We start from the raw sequence: 24,407 nt of genomic DNA on the forward strand, positions 1-24,407 counted from the left end.
CCTGAACTCATCAGGGCAGTCCAAATTGTTGACCGCTCTTCATTTCTGCTTTCTGATAGGTTTGATCTGTTTCTTTACAACCAAATAATGGCCGCCGTCGCTTGCATTGACTCCTTTTTGGCTAAAAATTGGAGGTTCCCATGAACAGCTACTAAATGAAAATTCAGGACCCTTTCTCTCCAACAAATCAGTCAGGAAATAATTAGATGGCAGGTCACACCAGATAATAAGGCCACGGCCCCACTATCAGTATTTGGTCAGTATTTTTTCTCAGGAGTGGGAGCCAAAACCAGGAGTGGGTAATAAATGCAGAATTGGTTCACTTGTTTCTATTATACCTTTTCTCTGATTGTTCCTGGTGGTTTTGGCTCCATCAGAGAAAAGGTATAATAGAAACCAGTCACCAATTCTGCATTTATCACCCACTCCTGGTTTTGGCTCCGACTCCTGAGAAAAATACTGACCGAACACTGATAGTGGGGCAGGGTCCTAAGGCTACGTATCATTGCAAAGAAGCTACATAAGTGTCACCTACATCCGCAGCATAAATTGACATTCTGTGGCTCTTAAACCCTAATCTCTTGTCAAATTATGCTGCAGATATTTTTTGCAGCAAGTGCATGAAATTTCATAAAATCTAGCGCACCATGCTGGCACTGTAAAACGCAGAGGATTTTACACAAGTAAATATACAGCGGAAAATCTGCTGCACTTTCGCTACGTCTAAATGTAGCCTAAATCGTCTTTTCGGTCAATTGTCCAATTACTTGTGAGCCTGTGAAAAATTTGAGAGACAATGTAAAAAATGGCTGTCATTCCTAAACAGTTATTGCAGTGCTTTTGGAAAACCCCTCGTCTTATAGCTGAAGGTGCACAAACTTCAATCACGTATTGATCTCTTGTTTCAGAAGCTAAAAATTTAAAATACTGTTCCTGTCCAAATAGTCTACCCTCAACTAGATTAGAAAGGTACAGAACTTTTCATTATACAATGATTAAAGGAGCTGTATCAGCAGGTCGGGTGTTTTTTATTTTCCAGAAACAGCGCCACTGTTGTCCATGGCTGTGACTGGTATTGCCTCTAATAAAGATCCTATGTACTTGAATATAGTTGAGCTGCAATACCAAATACAACCATTCACCAGAGTGGTGCTAATCTCTCCTGTAAGTTTTAATTAGGTAAATTTGGATCACCCATTTATTCATAGTGCCCATTACATGGAGCGGCAAAGTGAATTAGGGACCATCACTTTACTGTGCTGGTGCAGTAAGAGGAATATGGGGCTTAGGGTCTTCTTTCTAGTGATTTTGAGGGTCCCATCGATTATGGATTTCCTGCCTTTCCTGGGGTCGGGTAACCAGTTTTAGACACATTTCTCACCCTCGAGCCTCCAGCCAGCTTTACACTGTGTATAGATTGCATTTAGTATCCAAGGTCCTGTAAGGTCGCTTTTCCTTAGTGCAAACTTTGCACCCAAATGCAATGTTATCCTCGTCTCCCCTGGCCCACCGTTGTCCTTTCCATCAGCTTATTTTCTAGCGCTTTACTTTTAGACAGCGGAGATCCTTTCCATATAGATTTACAGTATATAATAATATTCAATAATAACGTCACTATTTTCTATCCTGACTTCAAGTAGTAGCTAGACGATGATATACTAGGTATACTTGGTCCTGTGTTATAGCAGTGAGCACGCGTAGGAATGTGGAAATTGAATGGTGCGACTACTGTTGGCTACTGAAGAGGGATCTGGACTGTGGCTCTACGTGGTTGTCATTTCCCTCTCTTGGATGGGCCACCCTTCTGCACTTTGACCTTGGTTCCAATACACACCTCGGAATTGCTTGATGCTTTTTTAGTTTGGGTTTTCAGTGCAACTGGAGTCTCTTTTGTGAGGGGTGGGGTTGAGACTGGAGGAAGACTTGGGGCTTTCTCCGCAAGCTTCATTTTTTTATTCTTGTCTATTGCTTTTAACTCCGAGATATCTGGGGAGGATTCTGGACTTCTTTTCCTTTTAGAAGCCGATGAAACAGCAGAAATCCGGAACCAGTTCTGGGAATGCACAACCGGTAGTAAAACTGGGATTATTCTGTTGCAATTTTTTTTCCCCTTGATCCCATAGCATGCTACAAGTACATTTATCCAAGCCGCCCACCTCCCCAGCATAACACCACCATGGGGGTGCCCACTTCTCGGAGGAGAGGTGGACACAGAAATATAGTCACCCTCCGTTACAGTCTATGGAAAATACGGAAACTGCAGTTAGCATGCTCAAGGCTGACCTCGGCATCTAAGGTCCCATCCAGATTCAGATTTTCTTGTAAGTGTACCATCCATGGTTTTCACGGAGAGCACTCGTACCTGTGATAGTCTATTGGGCTGTTCACATGTCCGTGATTTTTCGTGGACTGAGCAATCCACAGAAAATGGCGGAGACATGTACAATTTTGACCAGAGGTTAGATTAAAACTGACAAAGCAAGTCTATGGATGCGTGTGAAAAATCGGATCGAACTCATATCACATCCCGGAGTGGTCAGATTTTCATGGACTATCACATTGGAGAAACTTTTTATTTTCTCCACGTACGAGAAAAACTAATGACACTGACCACACTCTGATCAAAATAATCGGTCCGTTTTTCTCGTACGTAAGAAAAATTCAGAAATTGTAAGAAAAAAAAAAAGTTTATTCACTATGCAGAAAAATATAATGATTAGAAACAGAGAAGTATCGCTATGTAAAGGGGTTGAACCAAGTATATGAGTTATTCTCTGTCATTAGTATAGGGAAAGGCTGATTAATATCCGGGGGGAGTCAGACATCTGGGACCTCCACGATCCCAAAAGTGGAGGTCTGCAGAGTAAATTCTGAATTGAATGAGAGTCCTTCACATACGCTCCTCCATTCCTATTCAATGTCTATGGGACTGCTGGAGATAGCCCAGCGCCACGCTTGCCAATTTCTGGCAGGCTCATAGTGAATGAATGAAGTGAAGGAGCACATGCTCGACTTTCAAGTCGCTGAGTACGGGACTCTGCAAAGTACCATTCTCGGGATCATGGGGGTCCTTGTGGAATAACTTATATAATTGCCACAATCCCTTAGAGTGGTAAAAAAGGGACACTATGGTGCAAACTTACCTGTTATCCCCCTGACATCCCCTCTTATTAGCTCAACAGTAAGTGAATACCTCACTACATATATCAGGAGCACAACTCTCAGCATCCTCGGCTCCTCACCTGTGAGTGCGTCTTCAGGATGTGATACTTCACTCCGCTTTCAGAGCTGAACTCCTTCTTGCACAGCAGACAACTGTACTTACCCCCAGAGTGATGACCCTGTAAAAAAATAGCAGCCGGATGAAGACCACCTCTTGACGAGACTGAAAATTTGGAAGAATGAACGTGGTACCTTGTTACAATTTGCTAGATGAGCCTTCAACCCAGACACGCTCGAGTATATTGCTTCACAACACTGCCAAAGCAAAGTACATGATGAGTGAAGGGACAGGCAATAAAGGGCACATCCCCTATAACCCCCAATTAAAGCATGGGCCTGACTCTTCTGTTAGAAGTTTTAACATCCCATTAAGCTGTTTCTCAGTTTATCTGCTCGTGGGTAAATGGACCCTGTGCAAATCAGTCCCAAATGGCAAATATGCACTAAAAATAAAAGTGCAGGATTCGAAGGAGTACATTTTCTCCACATAGCGACGCAAATTATGCCATGTGGGTTGTCATCCAATATCCAGTCTCCTTCATTATGAGAAATTCAACTTTTAACCGCTTGATGGTTAATTTTTATTTTAGTTGCAAATGTTCAAATAGAGTTGGCATTTCCATTCCCCACCATTTACAACATCTCTGCTGGCTGTCAGTGAAAGTGAACATTCCTGTTTACATCCAAAGCCAACCCCACCCAACAAAAAACAGTACAGACCTAGTCCTGGATAAATTTGTTTCAATATTATCCACTCTAGACCATCCTCTGTGATCTTAAAGGGATTGTTCTGTTTTAAAAGTTATTATCCTTTAGACTCAGAGATGCAAAAAAACTCAAGAAATTGAGCTCTTACTCGCCCTCCTGGGGTATAGCGCTGCCTCTCGTTGTTCAGCAGCCCTGCAGACATAGATGGCACGAGCTGCTGAGCTCAGTGATTGGTTGCAGAGCGGTTGAGGTCACTGCTGCAGCCAATCAACAAAGACTGGAGCAGAGGCGAGAGGTAGCACTGGACCTTGGGAGAGTGAGGAGAGTGAGTAAAAGCTCTTTTCTTTTTTGTGTCCCTGAGCCTATGGGAGAATAATCTTTGATACAAGACAACCTCTTTAACCCATTAGCAAAACAATTGTCTCTATATCCTGAGAGTTTATAATGAAGCGGTGTACTGTAGGTAAATGTATCAGCTCACATTGCATTGTCTAACCTGAACCCACTTCATAGGTCTGTTCAGGGTTTCAGCCTCTGGATGTAAAATGTGTGAGCAAAATACACTCGCTTCTATGCCTTTCAAACTCCAAATTAATAAGACTTCTTTTAAGAGCCTCTGTAAAACAAATCTTATTAATTTTACTGCCAGAATTTGGTGCCGAAACCCGGGATCAGACCTGCATTATCCCATCCGGATCTCGAGTAAGAATGGACTGTCCAATAAAGCTGAAATCTTGACAATTGCTAAGAAATATTTATGTCTTGTTCCCCACTCCACAAGCCCACATCCACTCACATTATTGGGGCAACAAATGAAGCCGTTCTCCTTTACAAGTGCTTTCCAGCGATCCAGGAGCTGGGGGTTAAAGGTCGGCAGGCCGGGACGGAGGTAGTTCAGCTGTCACACAACATGCATGTTAGACATCCTTACTGGACCTTAGACATAACTAGACAGCTGTAGAAAGTATTCTCTAGATGTGTCATGCAGGGCTGTGGAGTCGGAGTCGTGGAGTCGATGTCCATTTTGGTGGAGTCAGAGTCGGTATAAAATGGACTGACTCCAACTCCTAAAATATATAATAAATTGGGTTCAATGCAGTTTGTGGGGAATATTTTTTTCATAAGAATTTGGGAAAGTTATGAAATGTCCTATAAATGTCTGTCGTATTCCTGATCTAAGGGTCTAGACTTTTAGCTGAGATGAATCTGTGCTGCAGTAAATTTATCACTTAAACATGAGCCATGTATGAGGGAGTCGGAGTCATGGAAATTGAGGAGTCGGAGGTTTGGTTTACAGACTCCACAGCCCTGGTGACATGACAGCAGGCATTATCTGTAGAATGCTCACTTACCTTCCCATATTATGCCTGAAAGTATGACTGGCATCCCTACGCACTGTACCTGTAAACGTTAGACGCCATATAGGTTTATAATCTGCCTCTCACCCTCTTGGTATCAGGTACCAAATCCTCCTTCATTCTTCTCCGTCTTCCTTCCCTCGCCAGTTCGTCCTCTGCTATTTCCTGTAAATGGAAGACTGCAACTTGCGCCGAGTGCCTCCTGACCCTGCCACTTGGGGTCCGCTCAAAATCCTCTACCACCTCTGTCTGCTCTGACTCTGGTTGCAGTTCTTCAGAATCCTGGAATAAGAGGAAGGGAATATTTTTTTCCTTCTTTCTAAATGACTTCCTAAATCACAAGCCATTGCCCCTGCACCTAGAAATGCCATAGCCCACATGCAGCCATGGAAAGGAAACCACAGCCCTCTGGTGGCCATAAATTTAACAATGTCTTTTTTCATTTCATCAATTAAAAAACTGCAACGTTTTCACAACTCATTTAACCCCTAACATGGTGATCTAAGGACGTGTTTCGCAACTCATGTGACCACTAATATGGTGATGTAAAGATGCGTTTCGCGATTCATGTGACTGTTAATATGGTGATCTAAGGATGCATTTCGTGACCCATGTGACTGCTAATATGGTGATCTAAGGATGCGTTTTGCAACTCATGTGACTGCTAATATGGTGATCTAATGAAGCATTTTGTGACTCATTTGACAGCTAATACTGTGATCTAATAGCGCGTTTCGCAACTCGTGTGACCGCTAATATGGTAACCTAATAATGCCACTTTGGATGATGCCGTTCGGTTGGGGTCATGTAACTCTTGGTGCAGGAAGCGTACCTTTTTGTCTCACGGCGGCTATTCATGGATATTTTGACGCATACGAGGAAAATGAGAACATATCATCTCAGCTCCATCTGTCATCTTTCCTTGGGGGTCAATTGTCTTGGTGTTGTATGCATGGGTCATTTCTGACTTTTTAGAGGATAGTATTTACTTATGTTTTGTGACCTAATGAATTAGACAAATTAAATGTTCATGTGACCTTTTAGGTATTTATATGGTGTTTTTCAGACTTCTTATGAGTCGAAACTTTGCTGTTTTTAAATTGATGGAAAAAAATTTTTTTTTTTTTTTTTTTTCTTCTGTAGATTTTCATTTTCTCTGCATGATCGGGCTCATCTCAGTGTGTTGTGTACTCTGAAACAAGCAGATGTCTCCCCCTTTTTTCCCTCATGGTGTTTCATTGGAAGAAAAGCTGCAGCTGCATATCCCTCCTCCCTGACTTCAATCCTCAGTTTTACACAGGAGATGACGGAGATATACAGAAAAACTGCTGGATGGCAAGGTAGTTGCAGCTCAGCCAAGCAAATAAGTTCATGTGGAAGTCAGGGAAAAGAACCACATTGGCTATATGAACACTTTGGTCTCATAGTGCTGCCATCAGAAGTCAATTAAAGGGGTTTTGATGGCATACTGTGAATATATTTTACTAGAAAATTAGCAGATTGTAGTTCTCCATTTTCCCTGCCTACAAGACCATGGTACCAGATGAACTGGCTGGAATAATAGAAAATAATGGAGCGCAGATGGGAGGTGGATGTACTTGCTGTCCGATTAGTGTGTATGAAAGCGTGTGCTGTGAGAGGGGAAAGAGAGCTGCAAGGAGGAGACAACAGATAGGTTCATAGCACACAACACCGTGATTGTATTTTCTACATGATAAAGTGTATATGGTAATGATAGTCATCAAGTCACAAGTATTAACTGGGTATCTGAAGTAATCAGACTGTGGACAGGAACACAGAAGTGGAAGCCATCCTCAGAGTAGTCACTCACCGCGCAGTGCTCCGAGCGCACATGGTAATCCCTCCCAGCTTTGGACTGGTAGGCCTTGTTACATTGGGGGCATGAAAAGTGCAGCTTCTCCCGGTCACACTGCTGGGTGCCACAACGCTGGATGTGGTATTGATATCCCATCAGGCTGGAGAACGTGGCTGTACAATTCTGGGATCATATAAGCACAAACATAGTGATGCTTGTGGGCAGCTGATAGGAACACACAACATTACACGGTTAGCTGTATACCTGCTTAGGACAGCGCAATTTTCCCATCTGCTTCAACATTTTCCTTAGGCGTTCCCGCTCCCTGGGATCATCCAGTGGGTTACCATCAGGACTGGAAGACTAAGTAGAGGGGAAATTATAAGAATGTAAAGACAGTTATCCTGTCCTTACCACTAAAGACACTAAAGCAATCGTCTATCAAGCTGAAATCTCCCAGCATTCCCCATTTCTTCAGTATCTACATAGGGCTGGCTCTAGTTATTGGCACTATTCAACTTGCAAGTATATCGGGCACCCTACAGCCGGTGTGTGTTTGATGATCGTTTCCAATTACAAGGAAGAATAGTGAGTGCAGCTCTGGAGTATAATACAGGATGCAATTCAGGATCAGTACAGGATATGTAATGTATGTACACTGTGACTGCACCAGCAGAATAGTGAGTGCAGCTCTGGAGTATAATACAGGATGTAACTCAGGATCAGTGCAGGATAAGTAATGTAATGTATGTACACAGTGACTGCACCAGCAGAATAGTGAGTGCAGCTCTGGAGTATAATACAGAATGTAACTCAGGATCAGTACAGGATACGTAATGTAATGTATGTACACAGTGACTCCACCGGCAGAATAGTGAGTGCAGCTCTGGAGTATAATACAGGATGTAACTCAGGATCAGTACAGGATACGTAATGTAATGTATGTACACAGTGACTCCACCAGCAGAATAGTGAGTGCAGCTCTGGAGTATAATACAGGAGGTAACTCAGGATCAGTACAGGATAAGTAACGTAATGTATGTACACAGTGATTGCACCAGCAGAATAGTGAGTGCAGCTCTGGAGTATAATACAGGATGTAACTCAGGATCAGTGCAGGATAAGTAATGTAATGTATGTAAACAGTGACTCCACCAGAAGAATAGTGAGTGCAGCTCTGGAGTATAATACTGGATATAACTCAGGATCAGTACAGGATAAGTAATGTAATGTATGTACACAGTAATTGCACCAGCAGAATAGTGAGTGCAGCTCTGGAGTATAATACAGGATGTAACTCAAGATCAGTACAGAATATGTAATGTAATGTATGTACACAGTGACTGCACCAGCAGAATAGTGAGTGCAGCTCTGGAGTATAATACAGGATGTAACTCAGGATCAGTACAGAATATGTAATGTAATGTATGTACACAGTGACTCCACCGGCAGAATAGTGAGTGCAGCTCTGGAGTATAATACAGGATGTAACTCGGGATCAGTACAGGATAAGTAATGTAATGTATGTACACAGTGATTCCACCAGCAGAATAGTGAGTGCAGATCTGGAGTATAATACAGGATGTAACTCAGGATCAGTACAGGATAAGTAATGTAATGTATGTACACAGTGATTCCACCAGCAGAATAGTGAGTGCAGCTCTGGAGTATAATACAGGATGTAACTCAGGATCAGTACAGGATAAGTAATGTAATGTATGTACACAGTGACTCCACCAGCAGAATAGTGAGTGCAGCTCTGGAGTATAATAATACAGGCGGTAACTTAGGATCAGTACAAGTTAAGTAATGGGATGTATGTACACAGTGACTAGAATTCTTTTCTAGACTGCATCTATAAAGTATATAAACTGAATACTTTTATCATTATAAAAGGTATTCACAGTAATTGTACAGTATTTAGGAGAGTCCAGCATTGATCTCACCTTATTGATGTGTTCGGCCATGGTGTGATAATTGAGGCCAGCTTTGGACTTGAATTGCTTCCTGCATTGCCGACACCTCAGTGCTTCTTGAAGCTAAATATAAGATATGGGCATGGTCAGAGTATGGCTGCTTCTTCAGCAGCTGTATATCTGCCCCATTATACAATGCCTCAGCTTCCGGTCCCCATTATACCGTATCACTCAGCTTTCCTAGTCGGTGATGGTAAATCTGATTATCTCTAAGGCCAGAGATTTATCCTGCACTATGCGGCAGATTTGCCATTCAGGTGTCTAGGAGACCTGAGAGACAAGCTCTGTAAGAGCAATCACTGTAGCCATTTTGGTTGCCATCAAACTTTCAGAAAATGTAGAAAATATATTTTTTGTTTTCTTTAAAAAAAAAAAAAGAATCAGGTTTCTGTCAGTCTCACCTGTTCACATACATCCATGTGTTTTCTCAGCCCCGCCATGGTTTTGCGTGTAACAGATGAGCAGTTGGGGCAGGTCACCTCACCCTTCTTATTGCTCAGACGTTGGCACTTGTCGTCCACACTGCCTGGTACAAGGGGGAGAAATGTGAAAGCGATCTGTACCCATCCTGGGCAAAATATTCACCAAACACAGATGTCATTACCTTTCCCAATGCCTACCTCTGACTACAAGGCATACGGGAAGGCTGTACTCATGGGAAACCCTTACCAGATAGATCCCTTTAAATTCAGTTTCTCTAAAGTGCCAATCAGGGGCGGAAAAAGTGCCCTAAGCTTTAGAGAGACCCCTAAATTTTCTTAGGAGGGTCTTTAAAGGTCCAGAATTAGAAAAACATTGTGGCTGTGTCCCAATAACGCAGAACGTATGTGGTGTTCTGGCTCAGCCCCATTCACTTCAATGGAGCCAAACTGCAATACCAGGGAAAATCCATGGACAAATGTGGCGCCATTTGCCAGAAAAAAAAAGCAGCCATGTTTTTCTAACTACTATAAATCCTCAACAGAGAGAAGACACGGTGGGGCAAGCGATAGAATTTACATAACTGCAGAATCAGACTACATTCAAGGTTTAAAAAAAGCAAAGCCACAATAAGAATTAAAATTCCCCCAAGATTCAAGAAAAAAAACACAGCAAAATAAGCAGCAGTGTTTACCTGCTTTTGGCCAAAATACGCAAGCTCGTGTTTTTTTCTTGAATCTTGGTGGAATTTTAATTCTTCTTATTGTGGCTTTCCTTTTTGTATTTAGTTAGGGACTCGTAAGCATGAGGACCCTTGACGCAGGTTACGAGCTTGAATATTTTGGCCAAAATATCGACTAACACCTCATATATATATATATGTGTATTTTTGCACTTTTTTATTCCAGGGTGCAGCCAGGCCCATCAGTGCAGGCATTGTAAATTGGGGTGTCTGTTCCCATGGGGTGCACTTGGATAGTACCGGGCAGCCCGCCTAATCTAAGTAGTATGGGCGTAATTAATAGGCGGTAAGCCGGATACCCTGGTAGTGCATTTAGGTCTGAAGATCTGAGCAGGTAAATACTGCTGCTTATTTTGCTGTGTTTTTAGTTTTTTTTTTTAACATTCAAGGTTTGTTTGCAGTCTGTAACCATAGAGACGCACCAGTCTGCATATTGGCTGTATACACAAAACACTATTGTATTTCTGAAGTGGCTTCATTTTTATTTTACTGGTGTATCAATGAATTATAATCTAGTGAATCTAATTGTAGATGTTTGCTTGAGATGTGACTGTAGGTTCTTACCTGAATGTGGCTTCATGATGTGCTCCAGCCTAAGATTCACACTTTCCATCTTCCTCTTTTTCTCCTCTACTCTCCCCTGTACAATCCGTCCCTGTCGTCCTCTGGACTTATCCTCCGTTTTTCCCAAACCTATAAAGATAAAGTAGGAAAAGTTGGAGTTCCTTCTATGCTGTATGGTCGCAGCACTACTGCCTGCTTATATTGTAAGGTTGGGCATTGCTACTTATGCAATTCCCTTTTATTAATATGGCTTATACTAAAGTGGCAGAAGATGATCACTAAATAGGAAGAATATTGCGTTTGAGGATACTGATGAGAAGCAGACGGGGCCATGAATTCACACTAGTCACATCTGAATATTAGTTTATGACCATCCCGAGTAGGGTCACCTAGTGGTGGTGGGATGGCTTTTACGTTTTTTGATCAAAACAATGTTACCCCATGTTATTTTCATGCACTATTGCTATTTATTTACATACTGCAGGGTATTTGCTCATCTTAGGCTTTGTCACATATATTGCCTGGCCATTCTTCATATACCTCCCAAATTTCTGACAGCGGAAAGTGGGATATTAATATGTGGCGTGCTATAATCAATGATACTGCCATGCAGTCAGTGAATACATAGCGGCTCTATAGACCACACAGAGTGCCGTCATATCATACAGGACCCATTTACCACATACAGTGCACACGTAGTACACAGATGGATATGCCGAACACTGGGGATTTTAGTAGGCATTATGTAATGGCAGAATACCAGATTTTGCCCATGTAATGTCATGTATTGCGCCAAACAGTAACCTCATAGTGTGGAATTGAACTAAGCAGTCCCTAAATAATACTTTGCCCACACACGGCCATATAATTACAACTACATTGCCTTATAATGTCCAGAACACCATACTTTGGCCAGATAGTGTTACTAAAATGCCTATTTTTGAGCCTATGGTCCTAAAGATCCAAATCAGAGAACAGTGAATGAAGCCCCATCATCATGTATCTAGTAATGTCTCACTGACATTACTACTGCATGAATCCCCCTTGGAGATGGGCCTGAAATCCATGGATCCAGACCCCAAAAGAGTAGTAATCTTCATCAGGTCTACACATCGTTCTGTAATTACCTTTCAGGCCAAAGGTGGTGGTGATGGACGGCTGCTCTCCTGTGAACTTCTTCGGAGTTCTCTGTTTCCTTCCTGACTCATGAAAGAGCAGAAACATGTAAAATAAATGAAAATCATTTTGGAAAGAGATAACAGAGCAGCCGGGGGCCACAGAATGAGTAAGAAACCATCAGCCCTCCCCTTACTGTGCCTCATTCTCTCTGGGTCCTCATCGGATAGACATTTCTCGTTCTCCTTAGCATGGGGGATGTCTCCGTTCTCCCGTGGGGTCTGCCTTGACTTTGAAACTTTGTTCACCGTGGATCCTTTTTTCATCACTCTGAGGGGGGCACTATAAAGACAGACAAACATGTTTTCAGGCGCAGCCATGTTAACTGAGTGTACGGGAATAGTGGAGAGGTGTTATTTTGCCATATGTAGTTTTTTTGCAATTTTGGGATACCCCTTGCACTTCTCCTTAGCCTCACTAGAAACCACGTGTGGGCTTGGCCTGTTTTCTCCACTCTCCTCCTTCTCCGAATGGTTCCACATTAGGTGTTTCTGGAGCTGCGGCCGGGCGGCAAAGACTGCTTCACAGTGCGGGCAGGAGAGCACCATCCGGGACAAGAGTGGGGCCTGGACGACAAGGGGCAAGATGTGAGGGGCACGGGAGAAAGCAGCAGTCTGTATGGGCACAAAACACACCCCGGCCCCTGGTGCTGCCATGGTACAGCTGTATCCCACAAAAATTTGGTGCAAAATTTTGTGATGATTATAGGGGGTTTTCAAAATCTATTAAACTTATAACATATTCTTGTAATTGGATATCAATTTTGTAATATATCTTGATGAGGGTCTTATACAGAGCACCAGACATTAGCTAAATGATATAATTCTCACTTCTTGCAGCCGCCACTAGAGGGAGCTCCGGAGATTACAGCATACTGATTTATATTGTAAGATAGAAAGCTCCCTCTAGTGGTGAGCGCATGAAGGTACAATATCATAATTTTCCTCTATCCTTATTGCAGCCCCAGGCTGACGTAAAGCATATTAGGGAATTGCTGTATATTAATATAGTGTCAGTTTCCCTTTAAATAAGCATCTCACTTTTTGCGTACTCTCTCATGGAGTTGATGGCTTCGTGCCCACCACTGACCCTCTTTATTCTCACCCCCTGGCATCGTTGATAATGTTGTTTCAGTCCATATACACTGGGAAACTCCACCCAGCAGCCCGAGCTTGGACATCTCACCCGCGACAATGTCTTAAACATTTCTTTCCACTCGCTGATTAGGGAGGGCTGAAATACAAAAGGAGTTAAAAAAAAAAAAAAACCTTGTATCTACACTATGCTCACAATTGTGTATAGCTGTAAGGCACGTGGTGGCAGCACGAGCCCTCCCCAGCTCTCTGTAAGAGGACACCAGGAGTGCGGGTAAAGGGTAACCCGCAATCAGGCCAAAAACTTTCTGGAATTTTTCTTGTCCTGATTTGACTTTTGTAAAGAGAGAATATCTAGCTCCCTCCAGTCAGTAACGTCCAATGACGGCAGCACCAGACACATTGCCCAACATGCCCGACCCCCAGCTAAGTCCCTGGGGGGCCATCAGTGCCTGTCTACATATTAATTATCATGGGTTTTTAATTTTCTCATTCATATGTATAGATTTGAGCCCTTATGGGTTGCCATTTGCATCAGTGCTCTGCAAACCCAAGCCCTGGCAGTTGTTAGATTTCTTGGCACACTTGTACTTGTAGTTCCACAACAGCCAATTTAAAAAATATTCCAGTGCGCAATATACAGGGTGGTCCAAAAGTAGGTGGACAGAAAGTGCAATAAGGTTATGAAGGGGGAGACTTATCAAACGTGGTGTAAAGTGAAACTGGCTCTGTTGCCCTTAGCAACCAATCAGATTCCACTTTTCATTCCTCACAGACTCTTTGGAAAATGAAAGGTGGAATCTGATTGGTTGCTAAGGGCAACTGAGCCAGTTTCACAGATCTAATTTTCACAGACTTTCCACCTACTTTTGGACCACCCTGTACATACTGTTGGGATCCGGCTCCGCTTGTTGGTTCGAGTGGTTGTTACAAAAGGTCACAACATTGAGAGAAGTGGCTGAGAATCTAATTGGCGAGTGTGCAAATCGCGTGACAATACTCTAACCAGCAAACGGAGCAGAATCCTAACAGTATATATAGTATACACTGTATGGATTCAGCAAGCTGCACTGTTTGTTGGAAATTTCCCCAAGGATGGACGACCCATTTAAGACCATATACATATTAGTATAAAGTTGTCACAACCTACAATTTCAGTGGGACAGGCCGATCATCTATTGGGCCTCCCGTCTCTCCCCCAAAAGAGGATGTCAGGAAAGTCAAAAATTGGGCATCTTTAACTGCAACAGGCCGCCGTCAGAGTTGGCTGGCAGAGGCTCACTCCGCTCTTCCTATACAGACTACAAGCACGCTTACCTGGACTGAGTGTGCATGTGGGAACTTAGCCAAAAGCTATCTAAATTGTAGCGTTACAGACGCAGTGACACAAGTATTTGCCAAATGGGCGCCAATCAAAGCTTTTGATCCGGTTCCACACAAAAGGTTGATACATAAAATGAGAACAATGGGGATAGGGGAAAATATATGTATGTGGGTTAAGAATTGGCTCAATGATAGGAAACAAAGGGTGGTTATTAATGAAACACACTCAGACTGGGTCTCAGTTAACAGTGGGGTACCACAGGGGTCAGTATTGGGCCCGCTTCTTTTTAACATACTTATTAATGACCTTGTAGGGGGCATACAGTATAGTATTTCAATATTTGCAGATGACACTAAACTCTGCAGGGTAATCAATACAGAGGAGGACAATTTTATATTACAGGAGGATCTATGTAAACTAGAAGCTTGGGCTGATAAATGGCAAATGAGCTTTAATGGGGATAAATGTAAGATAATGCACTTGGGTAGAGGAAATAAAATGTATAATTATATGCTTAATTGTAAAACACTGGGCAAAACTGTAACTGAAAAAGACCTGGGTGTATTGGTGGACGACAAGCTCACGTTTAGTGGCCAGTGTCAGGCTGCTGCTGCAAAGGCAAATAAAATAATGGGATGCATTAAAAGAGGCATAGATGCTCATGAGGAGAACATAATTTTACTTCTATACAAGTCATTAGTGCGACCACACTCAGAATACTGTGTACAGTTCTGGTCTCCGGTGTATAAGAAAGACATAGCTGAACTAGAGCGGGTGCAGAGAAGAGCGACCAAGGTTATTAGAGGACTGGGGGTCTGCAATACCAAGACAGGTTATTACACTTGGGGTAATTTACTGTGGAAAAACAAAGGCTTAGGCTGTGTGCCCACGTAGCGTTTTTCAAGCGTATATGCTGCGGAATTTCCGCAGCGTAAACGCTTGAAAAACGCATGTAGATCCGCACCCCATGGTCCCCAATGGCATTCCGCAATGTCAATGCCCATGCTGCGGATTTTTCCGCAGCGTATATGCTGCAGTCAAAAATCCGCAGCATGTTCATTAATTTTGCGGAAGCGCTGCGGAATCAATGTGCGGATGGTACCCAAGTCTGGAGGAGAGGAGACTTTCCTCCAGACCTGGGTACCAAAGAACCTGTAAAAAAAAGAATAAAATAAAGTTTATACTTATCTTCTGATGTTTTCCCTCCGTCGCGCTGTTGTCTGAAGGACCTGCCACGTCATTGAGTCATGTGACCCACCACATGACTCAATGACGTCACCGCAGGTCCTGCACACAACAGCGTGAGCCGCTCAAGACTCCGGACGGGGCAGAGAATGCATCAGAAGGTGAGTATAAAGTTTATTTTTTTATTTTTTACCATTCTGAACAAGTTGTCAAGCACTTTTCCAAGTGATGCTTGGAGAAGTGCTTGATAACCCGCATGCGGAAATGCATGCAAAGACGCCTCACAAACGCTTCTACCTGGCGGGAAAACCGCATGTAATATCCGCATGCGATTTTCCCGCCAGGGAGAAGCGTAAAAAATATGCTTCAGGTCCGCAACGTGGGCACATAGCCTTAGGGGTGATCTTATTACTATGTACAAGTATATGAGGGGACAGTACAAAGACCTGTCTACTGATCTTTTTACTCTGAGACGGGGACCAGGGGGCATCTTCTACATCTGGAGGAAAGAAGGTTTAATCATAATCACAGACGGGGATTCTTTACTGCAAGAGCAGTGAGACTATGGAACTCTCTGCCGCATGATGTTGTAATGAGTGATTCACTACTAACATTTAAGAAGGGCATGGAAGCCTTTCTAGAAAAGTATAATATTACAGGTTATATATACTAGATTCCTTGATAGGGCATTGATCCAGGGAACTAGTCTGATTGTTGTATGCAGTCTGGAAGGAATTTTTTCCCCCAATGTGGAGTTTAGTGTTTGCCACGTGTTTTTTTTTTTTTGCCTTCCTCTGGATCAACATGTTAGGCTATGGGTTGAACTAGATGGACTTAGTCTTCCTTCAACCTTAAAAACTATGTTACTATGTATGTAATATGTCTGACAGTAGATAATTTCTTCCTGTGTTGCAAACTGGAAGCAAGTCCAAGCAAGAGCAGAGATGCCTGGAACCCCTCCATAGTAAAATCGGTGGTCCTGTAAACCCAAATTCGCCTTTGAAACCTGTACAGCCTAACCATCAGGGGAGAAGCAGATGGGTTTTGTGCAGTCAATGGACGGCTACCCCTACTTCTCTTCCCCTAGTTGTGCCAGGCACAAGACAGGAAGCGGTGCCCATGTTACCGGTATTCCTCGCAGCTCGCGGCCCTCCGGTCTAGCATATCTCTTCTGAACGGTCCTCCTGTTGTGGTAGCTTCCTGGAAACACAGAAGATTTACAATCAGACAAGATATTTTGGAAATGCTACCGTCCTTGGTTGCAATGTAGCAAAAATATACCCCACCACCCAAAAAAAGTATTGCAATACCGAAAAACCACTCCCTACAGAACTTGACTTATGGCGCTTGCGCTACTCCCAGCATCTCCCCCATTATTCCCTGGCTGATTATACATCTCCCCTCCTCCTCCGCGGGGATTATCACATACTGCGGGAGAGCGATGATCACACTCCCCGTCACACCGAACGCGCTAATGTGCCAACACCAGCTCCAAACACGTCAAAAATAACTCTTAAAGGGCCCCTGCACCCATATCTCTACTTGCTGTATGTCAGAAATCATATCTTAAAGGTGAAACTCGTATTCAAATAATAAATGGGACCCACAGACGGGTGTAATATAAGCGGGCGATCTCTACGCACTTGGACGCCTTTGCTGTTAAGGAAAAAATCCATTTCCGTATCACCATTCAGTGCACTGTGGCACCATGATGCTGTGCAGCCCGGCGCTGAATGTGTGGGGAGGAAAGTACCCACTCCGTAAGGGGTAGGAAAGTTATTTCATGTACCTAAGGGCATACAGGGTTTACGCTATGACGTGCAGAAGAAAAAAATACCCAATCATCAGGGCTGTGACAGACGTGACCGCTGCCATCCGCAAGTGACCACCCTCGCCCATGTCTGGTATTGCAGCTCCGCCCAAACATTGCGCCCTTTTGGCGAATACTTGGTATCTGGGTAATAGACAGTGATTGTATGAGTCTGTAAATCTGAAGTAAACCATCGCTGGGCTTATTACTCGCAGCCGACAGCAAAGAAAAGGGGTCTCCTGGGTGCAATTTCAAAGCGTGACGGCACCCAGGACAGCCTGGGCGAGAGCTGTGCCCTGGGCATTCACGTCACAGGCCTTTGAAGATGTACCGGAGGGATCCGTGCTGTGCCCCCAGCGCCAGGACTATAGCAGAGTCAGCCATGAATAGTTATAAATGTGGCAACACAGTCTGCACCACCTGCAGACCTCACTAGCAGTGGAACTGTATATACCAGGGGGTACCAGATACAAAACTGAGAGGTAGGGACCAGGTATGGCATCACGTCGGGCATATTATAGCAGGGTAGATGCCATTGTGTAATTAGTGGGGCATCATGTACACTGGTGTCCTGTGTAGGGCACTGCTGCCATGTGCCCAAAATGTCAGCAGGGGGCGCTAGAGCTAAACCTAATCTGTTGTGGTACAACTTACACGAGCCAAGGAGGGCGGACACTCACCCGAGTCTGAGGCCAGGAACTGCAGCTGAGTGGAAGCTCTGGATTTACTGACTCTGGGAAACTGCCTTCGGGATCCGGTGGTGAGAGAGTCAGCCATGGCTGTGAAGAGGTTAAACAGAAGGCGGAGTCATATAGGGCAGAGGGCGGGGCATCAAAATGGTGGCCAGGCTGGGATCACCAAAAGGGGAGCAGCGAGCACAAACAATATGCCACAAATTATGAATATTAGTGAGGTGTGGGGCATAAAGTAATACATGAGGTTCTGAGGGCATCAGGCATGAGGTACACTGGGGAGCGGTGAGGTACTGAGGGCGTCAGGAGTGAGGTACACCGGGGAGCGGTAAGGTACTCAGGGCGTCAGGAGTGAGGTACACCGGGGAGCGGTGAGGTACTGAGGGCGTCAGGAGTGAGGTACACTGGGGAGCGGTGAGGTACTGAGGGCGTCAGGAGTGAGGTACACCGGGGAGCGGTAAGGTACTCAGGGCGTCAGGAGTGAGGTACACCGGGGAGCGGTAAGGTACTGAGGGCGTCAGGAGTGAGGTACACCGGGGAGCGGTAAGGTACTGAGGGCGTCAGGAGTGAGGTACACCGGGGAGCGGTAAGGTACTGAGGGCGTCAGGAGTGAGGTACACCGGGGAGCGGTGAGGTACTGAGGGCGTCAGGAGTGAGGTACACCGGGGAGCGGTGAGGTACTGAGGGCGTCAGGAGTGAGGTACACCAGGCAGCGGTAAGGTACTGAGGGCGTCAGGCGTGAGGTACACCGGGGAGCGGTAAGGTACTGAGGGCGTCAGGAGTGAGGTACACCGGGGAGGGGTAAGGTACTGAGGGCGTCAGGAGTGAGGTACACCAGGCAGCGGTAAGGTACTGAGGGCGTCAGGAGTGAGGTACACCGGGGAGCGGTAAGGTACTGAGGGCGTCAGGAGTGAGGTACACCGGGGAGGGGTAAGGTACTGAGGGCGTCAGGCATGAGGTACACCGGGGAGCGGTAAGGTACTGAGGGCGTCAGGAGTGAGGTACACCGGGGAGCGGTAAGGTACTGAGGGCCTCAGGAGTGAGGTACACCGGGGAGGGGTAAGGTACTGAGGGCCTCAGGAGTGAGGTATACCGGGGAGCGGTAAGGTACTGAGGGCCTCAGGAGTGAGGTACACCGGGAAGCGGTAAGGTACTGAGGGCGTCAAGAGTGAGGTACACCGGGGAGCGGTAAGGTACTGAGGGCGTCAGGAGTGAGGTACACCGGGGAGCGGTAAGGTACTGAGGGCGTCAGGAGTGAGGTACACCGGGGAGCGGTAAGGTACTGAGGGCGTCAGGAGTGAGGTACACCGGGGAGCGGTAAGGTACTGAGGGCCTCAGGAGTGAGGTACACCGGGGAGGGGTAAGGTACTGAGGGCCTCAGGAGTGAGGTATACCGGGGAGCGGTAAGGTACTGAGGGCCTCAGGAGTGAGGTACACCGGGAAGCGGTAAGGTACTGAGGGCGTCAAGAGTGAGGTACACCGGGGAGCGGTAAGGTACTGAGGGCGTCAGGAGTGAGGTACACCGGGGAGCGGTAAGGTACTGAGGGCGTCAGGAGTGAGGTACACCGGGGAGCGGTAAGGTACTGAGGGCGTCAGGAGTGAGGTACACCGGGGAGCGGTAAGGTACTCAGGGCGTCAGGAGTGAGGTACACCGGGGAGCGGTGAGGTACTGAGGGCGTCAGGAGTGAGGTACACCGGGCAGCGGTAAGGTACTGAGGGCGTCAGGCATGAGGTACACCGGGGAGCGGTAAGGTACTGAGGGCGTCAGGAGTGAGGTACACCGGGGAGCGGTAAGGTACTGAGGGCGTCAGGAGTGAGGTACACCAGGCAGCGGTAAGGTACTGAGGGCGTCAGGCATGAGGTACACTGGGGAGCGGTGAGGTACTGAGGGCCTCAGGAGTGAGGTACACCGAGGAGCGGAAAGGTACTGAGGGCCTCAGGAGTGAGGTACACCGGGGAGCGGTGAGGTACTGAGGGCCTCAGGAGTGAGGTACACCGGGGAGCGGTGAGGTACTGAGGGCCTCAGGAGTGAGGTACACCGGGGAGCGGTAAGATACTGAGGGCGTCAGGAGTGAGGTACACTGGGGAGTGGTGAGGTACTGAGGGCATCAGGAGTGAGGTACATCGGGGAGCGGTGAGGTACTGAGGGCCTCAGGAGTGAGGTACACCGAGGAGCGGTGAGGTATAAAGTAATAGATGAAGTACTGAGGGGCGTCAGGCGTGAGATACACCGGGGCGCTGTGAGGTATAAAGTAATAGATGAGGTTCTGAGGGGCGTCAGATACACCGGGGCGCGGTGAGGTATAAAGTAATAGATGAGGTACTGAGGGGCGTCAGGCGTGAGATACATCGGGGCGCGGTGAGGTATAAAGTAATAGATGAGGTTCTGAGGGCGCCAGGCTTGAGGTACACCAGGGAGTGGTGAGGTATAAAGTAATAGATGAGGTACTGAGGGGCGTCAGAAATGAGGTACACCTGGGAGCGGTAAGGTATAAAGTAATAGATGAGGTACTGAGGGCGTCAGGCGTGAGGTACACCGAGGAGCGATGAGGTATAAAGTAATAGATGAGGTACTGAGGGGCGTCAGGCATGAGATACACCGGGGCGCGGTGAGGTATAAAGTAATAGATGAGGTACTGAGGGCGTCAGGCGTGAGGTACACCGGGGAGCAGTGAGGCATAAAGTAATATAATAGATGAGGTACTGAGGGGCGTCAGGCGTGAGGTACACCGAGGAGCGGTGAGGTATAAAGTAATAGATGAGGTACTGAGGGGCGTCAGGCGAGAGGTACACCAGGGAGCGGTGAGGTATAAAGTAATAGATGAGGTACTGAGGGCGTCAGGCGTGAGGTACACCGGGGAGCGGTGAGGTATAAAGTAATAGATGAGGTTCTGAGAGGTGTCAGGAGTGAGATACATCAGGGAGCGGTGAGGTATAAAGTAATAGATGAGGTACTGAGGGGCGTCAGGCATGAGGTACACCAGGGAGCGGTGAGGTATAAAGTAATAGATGAGGTACTGAGGAGCGTCAGGTGTGAGGTACACCAGGGAGCGGTGAGGTATAAAGTAATAGATGAGGTACTGAGGGGCGTCAGGCGTGAGGAACACCAGGGAGCGGTGAGGTATAAAGTAATAGATGAGTTACTGAGGGGCGTCAGGCGTGAGGTACACCAGGGAGCGGTGAGGTATAAAGTAATAGATGAGGTACTGAGGGTGTCAGGCGTGAGGTACACCGGGGAGCAGTGAGGCATAAAGTAATAGATGAGGTACTGAGGGGCGTCAGGCGAGAGGTACACCAGGGAGCGGTGAGGTATAAAGTAATAGATGAGTTACTGAGGGGCGTCAGACGTGAGGTACACCAGGGAGCGGTGAGGTATAAAGTAATAGATGAGGTACTGAGGGCGTCAGGCGTGAGGTACACCGGGGAGCGGTGAGGTATAAAGTAATAGATGAGGTTCTGAGAGGTGTCAGGAGTGAGGTACATCAGGGAGCGGTGAGGTATAAAGTAATAGATGAGGTACTGAGGGGCGTCAGGCGTGAGGTACACCAGGGAGCGGTGAGGTATAAAGTAATAGATGAGGTTCTGAGAGGTGTCAGGAGTGAGGTACACCAGGGAGCGGTGAGGTATAATGTAATAGATGAGGTACTGAGGGGCATCAGGCGTGAGGTACACCAGGGAGCGCTGAGGTATAAAGTAATAGATGAGTTACTGAGGGCGTCAGGCGTGAAGTACACCAGGGAGCGGTGAGGTATAAAGTAATAGATGAGGTACTGAGGGCGTCAGGCGTGAGGTACACCGGGGAGTGGTGAGGTATAAAGTAATAGATGAGGTTCTGAGAGGTGTCAGGAGTGAGGTACACCAGGGAGCGGTGAGGTATAAAGTAATAGATGAGGTACTGAGGGGCGTCAGGTGTGAGGTACACCAGGGAGCGGTGAGGTATAAAGTAATAGATGAGGTACTGAGGGGCGTCAGGTGTGAGGTACACCAGGGAGCGGTGAGGTATAAAGTAATAGATGAGGTACTGAGGGGCGTCAGGCGTGAGGTACACCAGGGAGCGTTGAGGTATAAAGTAATAGATGAGTTACTGAGGGGCGTCAGGCGTGAGGTACACCAGGGAGCGGTGAGGTATAAAGTAATAGATGAGGTACTGAGGGTGTCAGGCGTGAGGTACACCAGGGAGCGGTGAGGTATAAAGTAATAGATGAGGTACTGAGGGGCGTCAGGTGTGAGGTACACCAGGGAGCGGTGAGGTATAAAGTAATAGATGAGTTACTGAGGGGCGTCAGGCGTGAGGTACACCAGGGAGCGGTGAGGTATAAAGTAATAGATGAGGTTCTGAGAGGTGTCAGGAGTGAGGTACACCAGGGAGCGGTGAGGTATAAAGTAATAGATGAGGTACTGAGGGGCGTCAGGCGTGAGGTACACCAGGGAGCGGTGAGGTATAAAGTAATAGATGAGGTACTGAGGGGCGTCAGGTGTGAGGTACACCAGGGAGCGGTGAGGTATAAAGTAATAGATGAGGTACTGAGGGCGTCAGGCGTGAGGTACACCGGGGAGTGGTGAGGTATAAAGTAATAGATGAGGTTCTGAGAGGTGTCAGGAGTGAGGTACACCAGGGAGCGGTGAGGTATAAAGTAATAGATGAGGTACTGAGGGGCGTCAGGCGTGAGGTACACCAGGGAGCGGTGAGGTATAAAGTAATAGATGAGGTACTGAGGGCGTCAGGCGTGAGGTACACCAGGGAGTGGTGAGGTATAAAGTAATAGATGAGGTTCTGAGAGGTGTCAGGAGTGAGGCACACCGGGGAGCAGTGAGGTGCGAGGCGTCACTACTACAGTGCTGCAGACTACTTGCCAAAGTCAGACAGCAGCGATGTATGAGGGCAGGCAGCGAGGTGAGGGGCACGGGGGTTAGTGATGTACAAGGGGCAGCGAGGATTGGGGAAATGTGAGGGAACTGGTGAAGACTAAGGTGTGAGGCACCAAGCAGGGACAGGGAGCAAGAGGGTTGGGCATGGTGAAGCATGACATGCCCGACTATTGGGTGAGGTATAAGGTGCCAGGCTGATGGGGGAGGTATCAGGTGCTCAACTAACAGATGAGGTATAAGGTGCCAGGCTGATAGGTGAGGTATAAGGTGCCAGGCTGACGGGTGAGGTATGAGGTGCCAGGCTGACGGTTGAGGAATGAGGTGCCAGGCTGATGGGTGAGGAATGAGGTGCCAGGCTGACGGTTGAGGAATGAGGTGCCAGGCTGATGGGTGAGGAATGAGGTGCCAGGCTGACGGGTGAGGTACGAGGTGTCAGACTGATGGGTGAGGTACGAGGTGTCAGACTGATGGGTGAGGTATGGGGTGCCAGGCTGACGGGTGAGGAATGAGGTGCCAGGCTGATGGGTGAGGAATGAGGTGTCAGGCTGATGGGTGAGGTATGGGGTATCAGGCTGATGGGTGAGGTATGGGGTGCCAGGCTGATGGGTGAGGAATGAGGTGCCAGGCTGATGGGTGAGGTATGGGGTATCAGGCTGATGGGTGAGGTATGGGGTGCCAGGCTGATGGGTGAGGAATGAGGTGCCAGGCTGATGGGTGAGGTATGGGGTATCAGGCTGATGGGTGAGGTATGGGGTGCCAGGCTGAAGGGTGGGGTATAAGGTGCCCGACTAACGGGTGAGGTATGAGGTACTTGGGGCGGGTGAGAACAGGTGGGTGATGTTCGTGATCGGGTGTGGCCGAGCTCCGGAATCACGGTGCCACCGGTGTACCGGAATCTTACCTGCCGGGCCCCGCCGTTCGCTGTCGGTCATGCGCTCAGATCACTCCGCCTCCGGAGCCCGAACTCTCGCGGTACTGAAAGGGGGGAGACAGGGGGTAGACCGGGGGGGAGAACCGAGGGAAGGGGGGTGAGATCTGTCATACCGGGCACATCAGGAGACCCCGGACACAGAAGTCACATGACACGTCCTAATCTGCTGACAGCTAAAGAACCCTACCTACCCACTGCCACTGAGCAAATATACACATCCCACAGACCCACTGATCCTATATACACATACGCACTGATCCTATATACACATACCCACTGATCCTATATACACATCCCACAGACCCACTGATCCTATATACACATACCCACTGATCCTATATATACATCCCACATACCCACTGATCCTATATACACATCTCACACACCCACTGATCTTATATATACATCCCACATACCCACTGATCTTATATATACATCCCACATACCCACTGATCCTAAATTTACTTCCCACATACCCACTGATCTTATATACACATATCCACTGATCTTATATACACAT

At 46.6% G+C, this 24,407-nt stretch overlaps 1 protein-coding gene across 2 annotated transcripts; it reads right to left on the minus strand.

Annotated features, from left to right (window-relative positions):
- Positions 1 to 424: 424 nt before the first annotated feature.
- ZNF512B (zinc finger protein 512B) lies at positions 425 to 24,003 on the minus strand. Of its 2 annotated transcripts, XM_073682891.1 has the most exons (17): positions 23,858 to 24,003; positions 18,076 to 18,174; positions 16,712 to 16,785; positions 13,087 to 13,215; positions 12,376 to 12,548; positions 12,119 to 12,264; positions 11,934 to 12,005; positions 10,807 to 10,935; positions 9,482 to 9,606; positions 9,051 to 9,143; positions 7,369 to 7,467; positions 7,120 to 7,287; positions 5,376 to 5,570; positions 4,727 to 4,828; positions 3,415 to 3,477; positions 3,243 to 3,341; positions 425 to 2,053 (listed from the first exon to the last, which is right to left on the minus strand). In XM_073682891.1, exons 1-17 carry the CDS (start codon positions 23,886 to 23,888, stop codon positions 1,775 to 1,777), a joined length of 2,076 nt encoding a protein of 691 aa, XP_073538992.1. In that variant the 5' UTR covers positions 23,889 to 24,003; the 3' UTR covers positions 425 to 1,774. The 2 variants fall into 2 exon arrangements, with proteins under 2 accessions (XP_073538992.1, XP_073538993.1); XM_073682892.1 differs by lacking the exons at positions 16,712 to 16,785; positions 18,076 to 18,174; positions 23,858 to 24,003 and having other exon boundaries at positions 13,023 to 13,156.
- Positions 24,004 to 24,407: the final 404 nt, after the last annotated feature.

Source organism: Phyllobates terribilis, unplaced genomic scaffold (assembly GCF_046119375.1).
Source record: "Phyllobates terribilis strain yellow unplaced genomic scaffold, ASM4611937v1 Scaffold_5__5_contigs__length_657084704, whole genome shotgun sequence".
NCBI lineage: Eukaryota > Metazoa > Chordata > Amphibia > Anura > Dendrobatidae > Phyllobates > Phyllobates terribilis.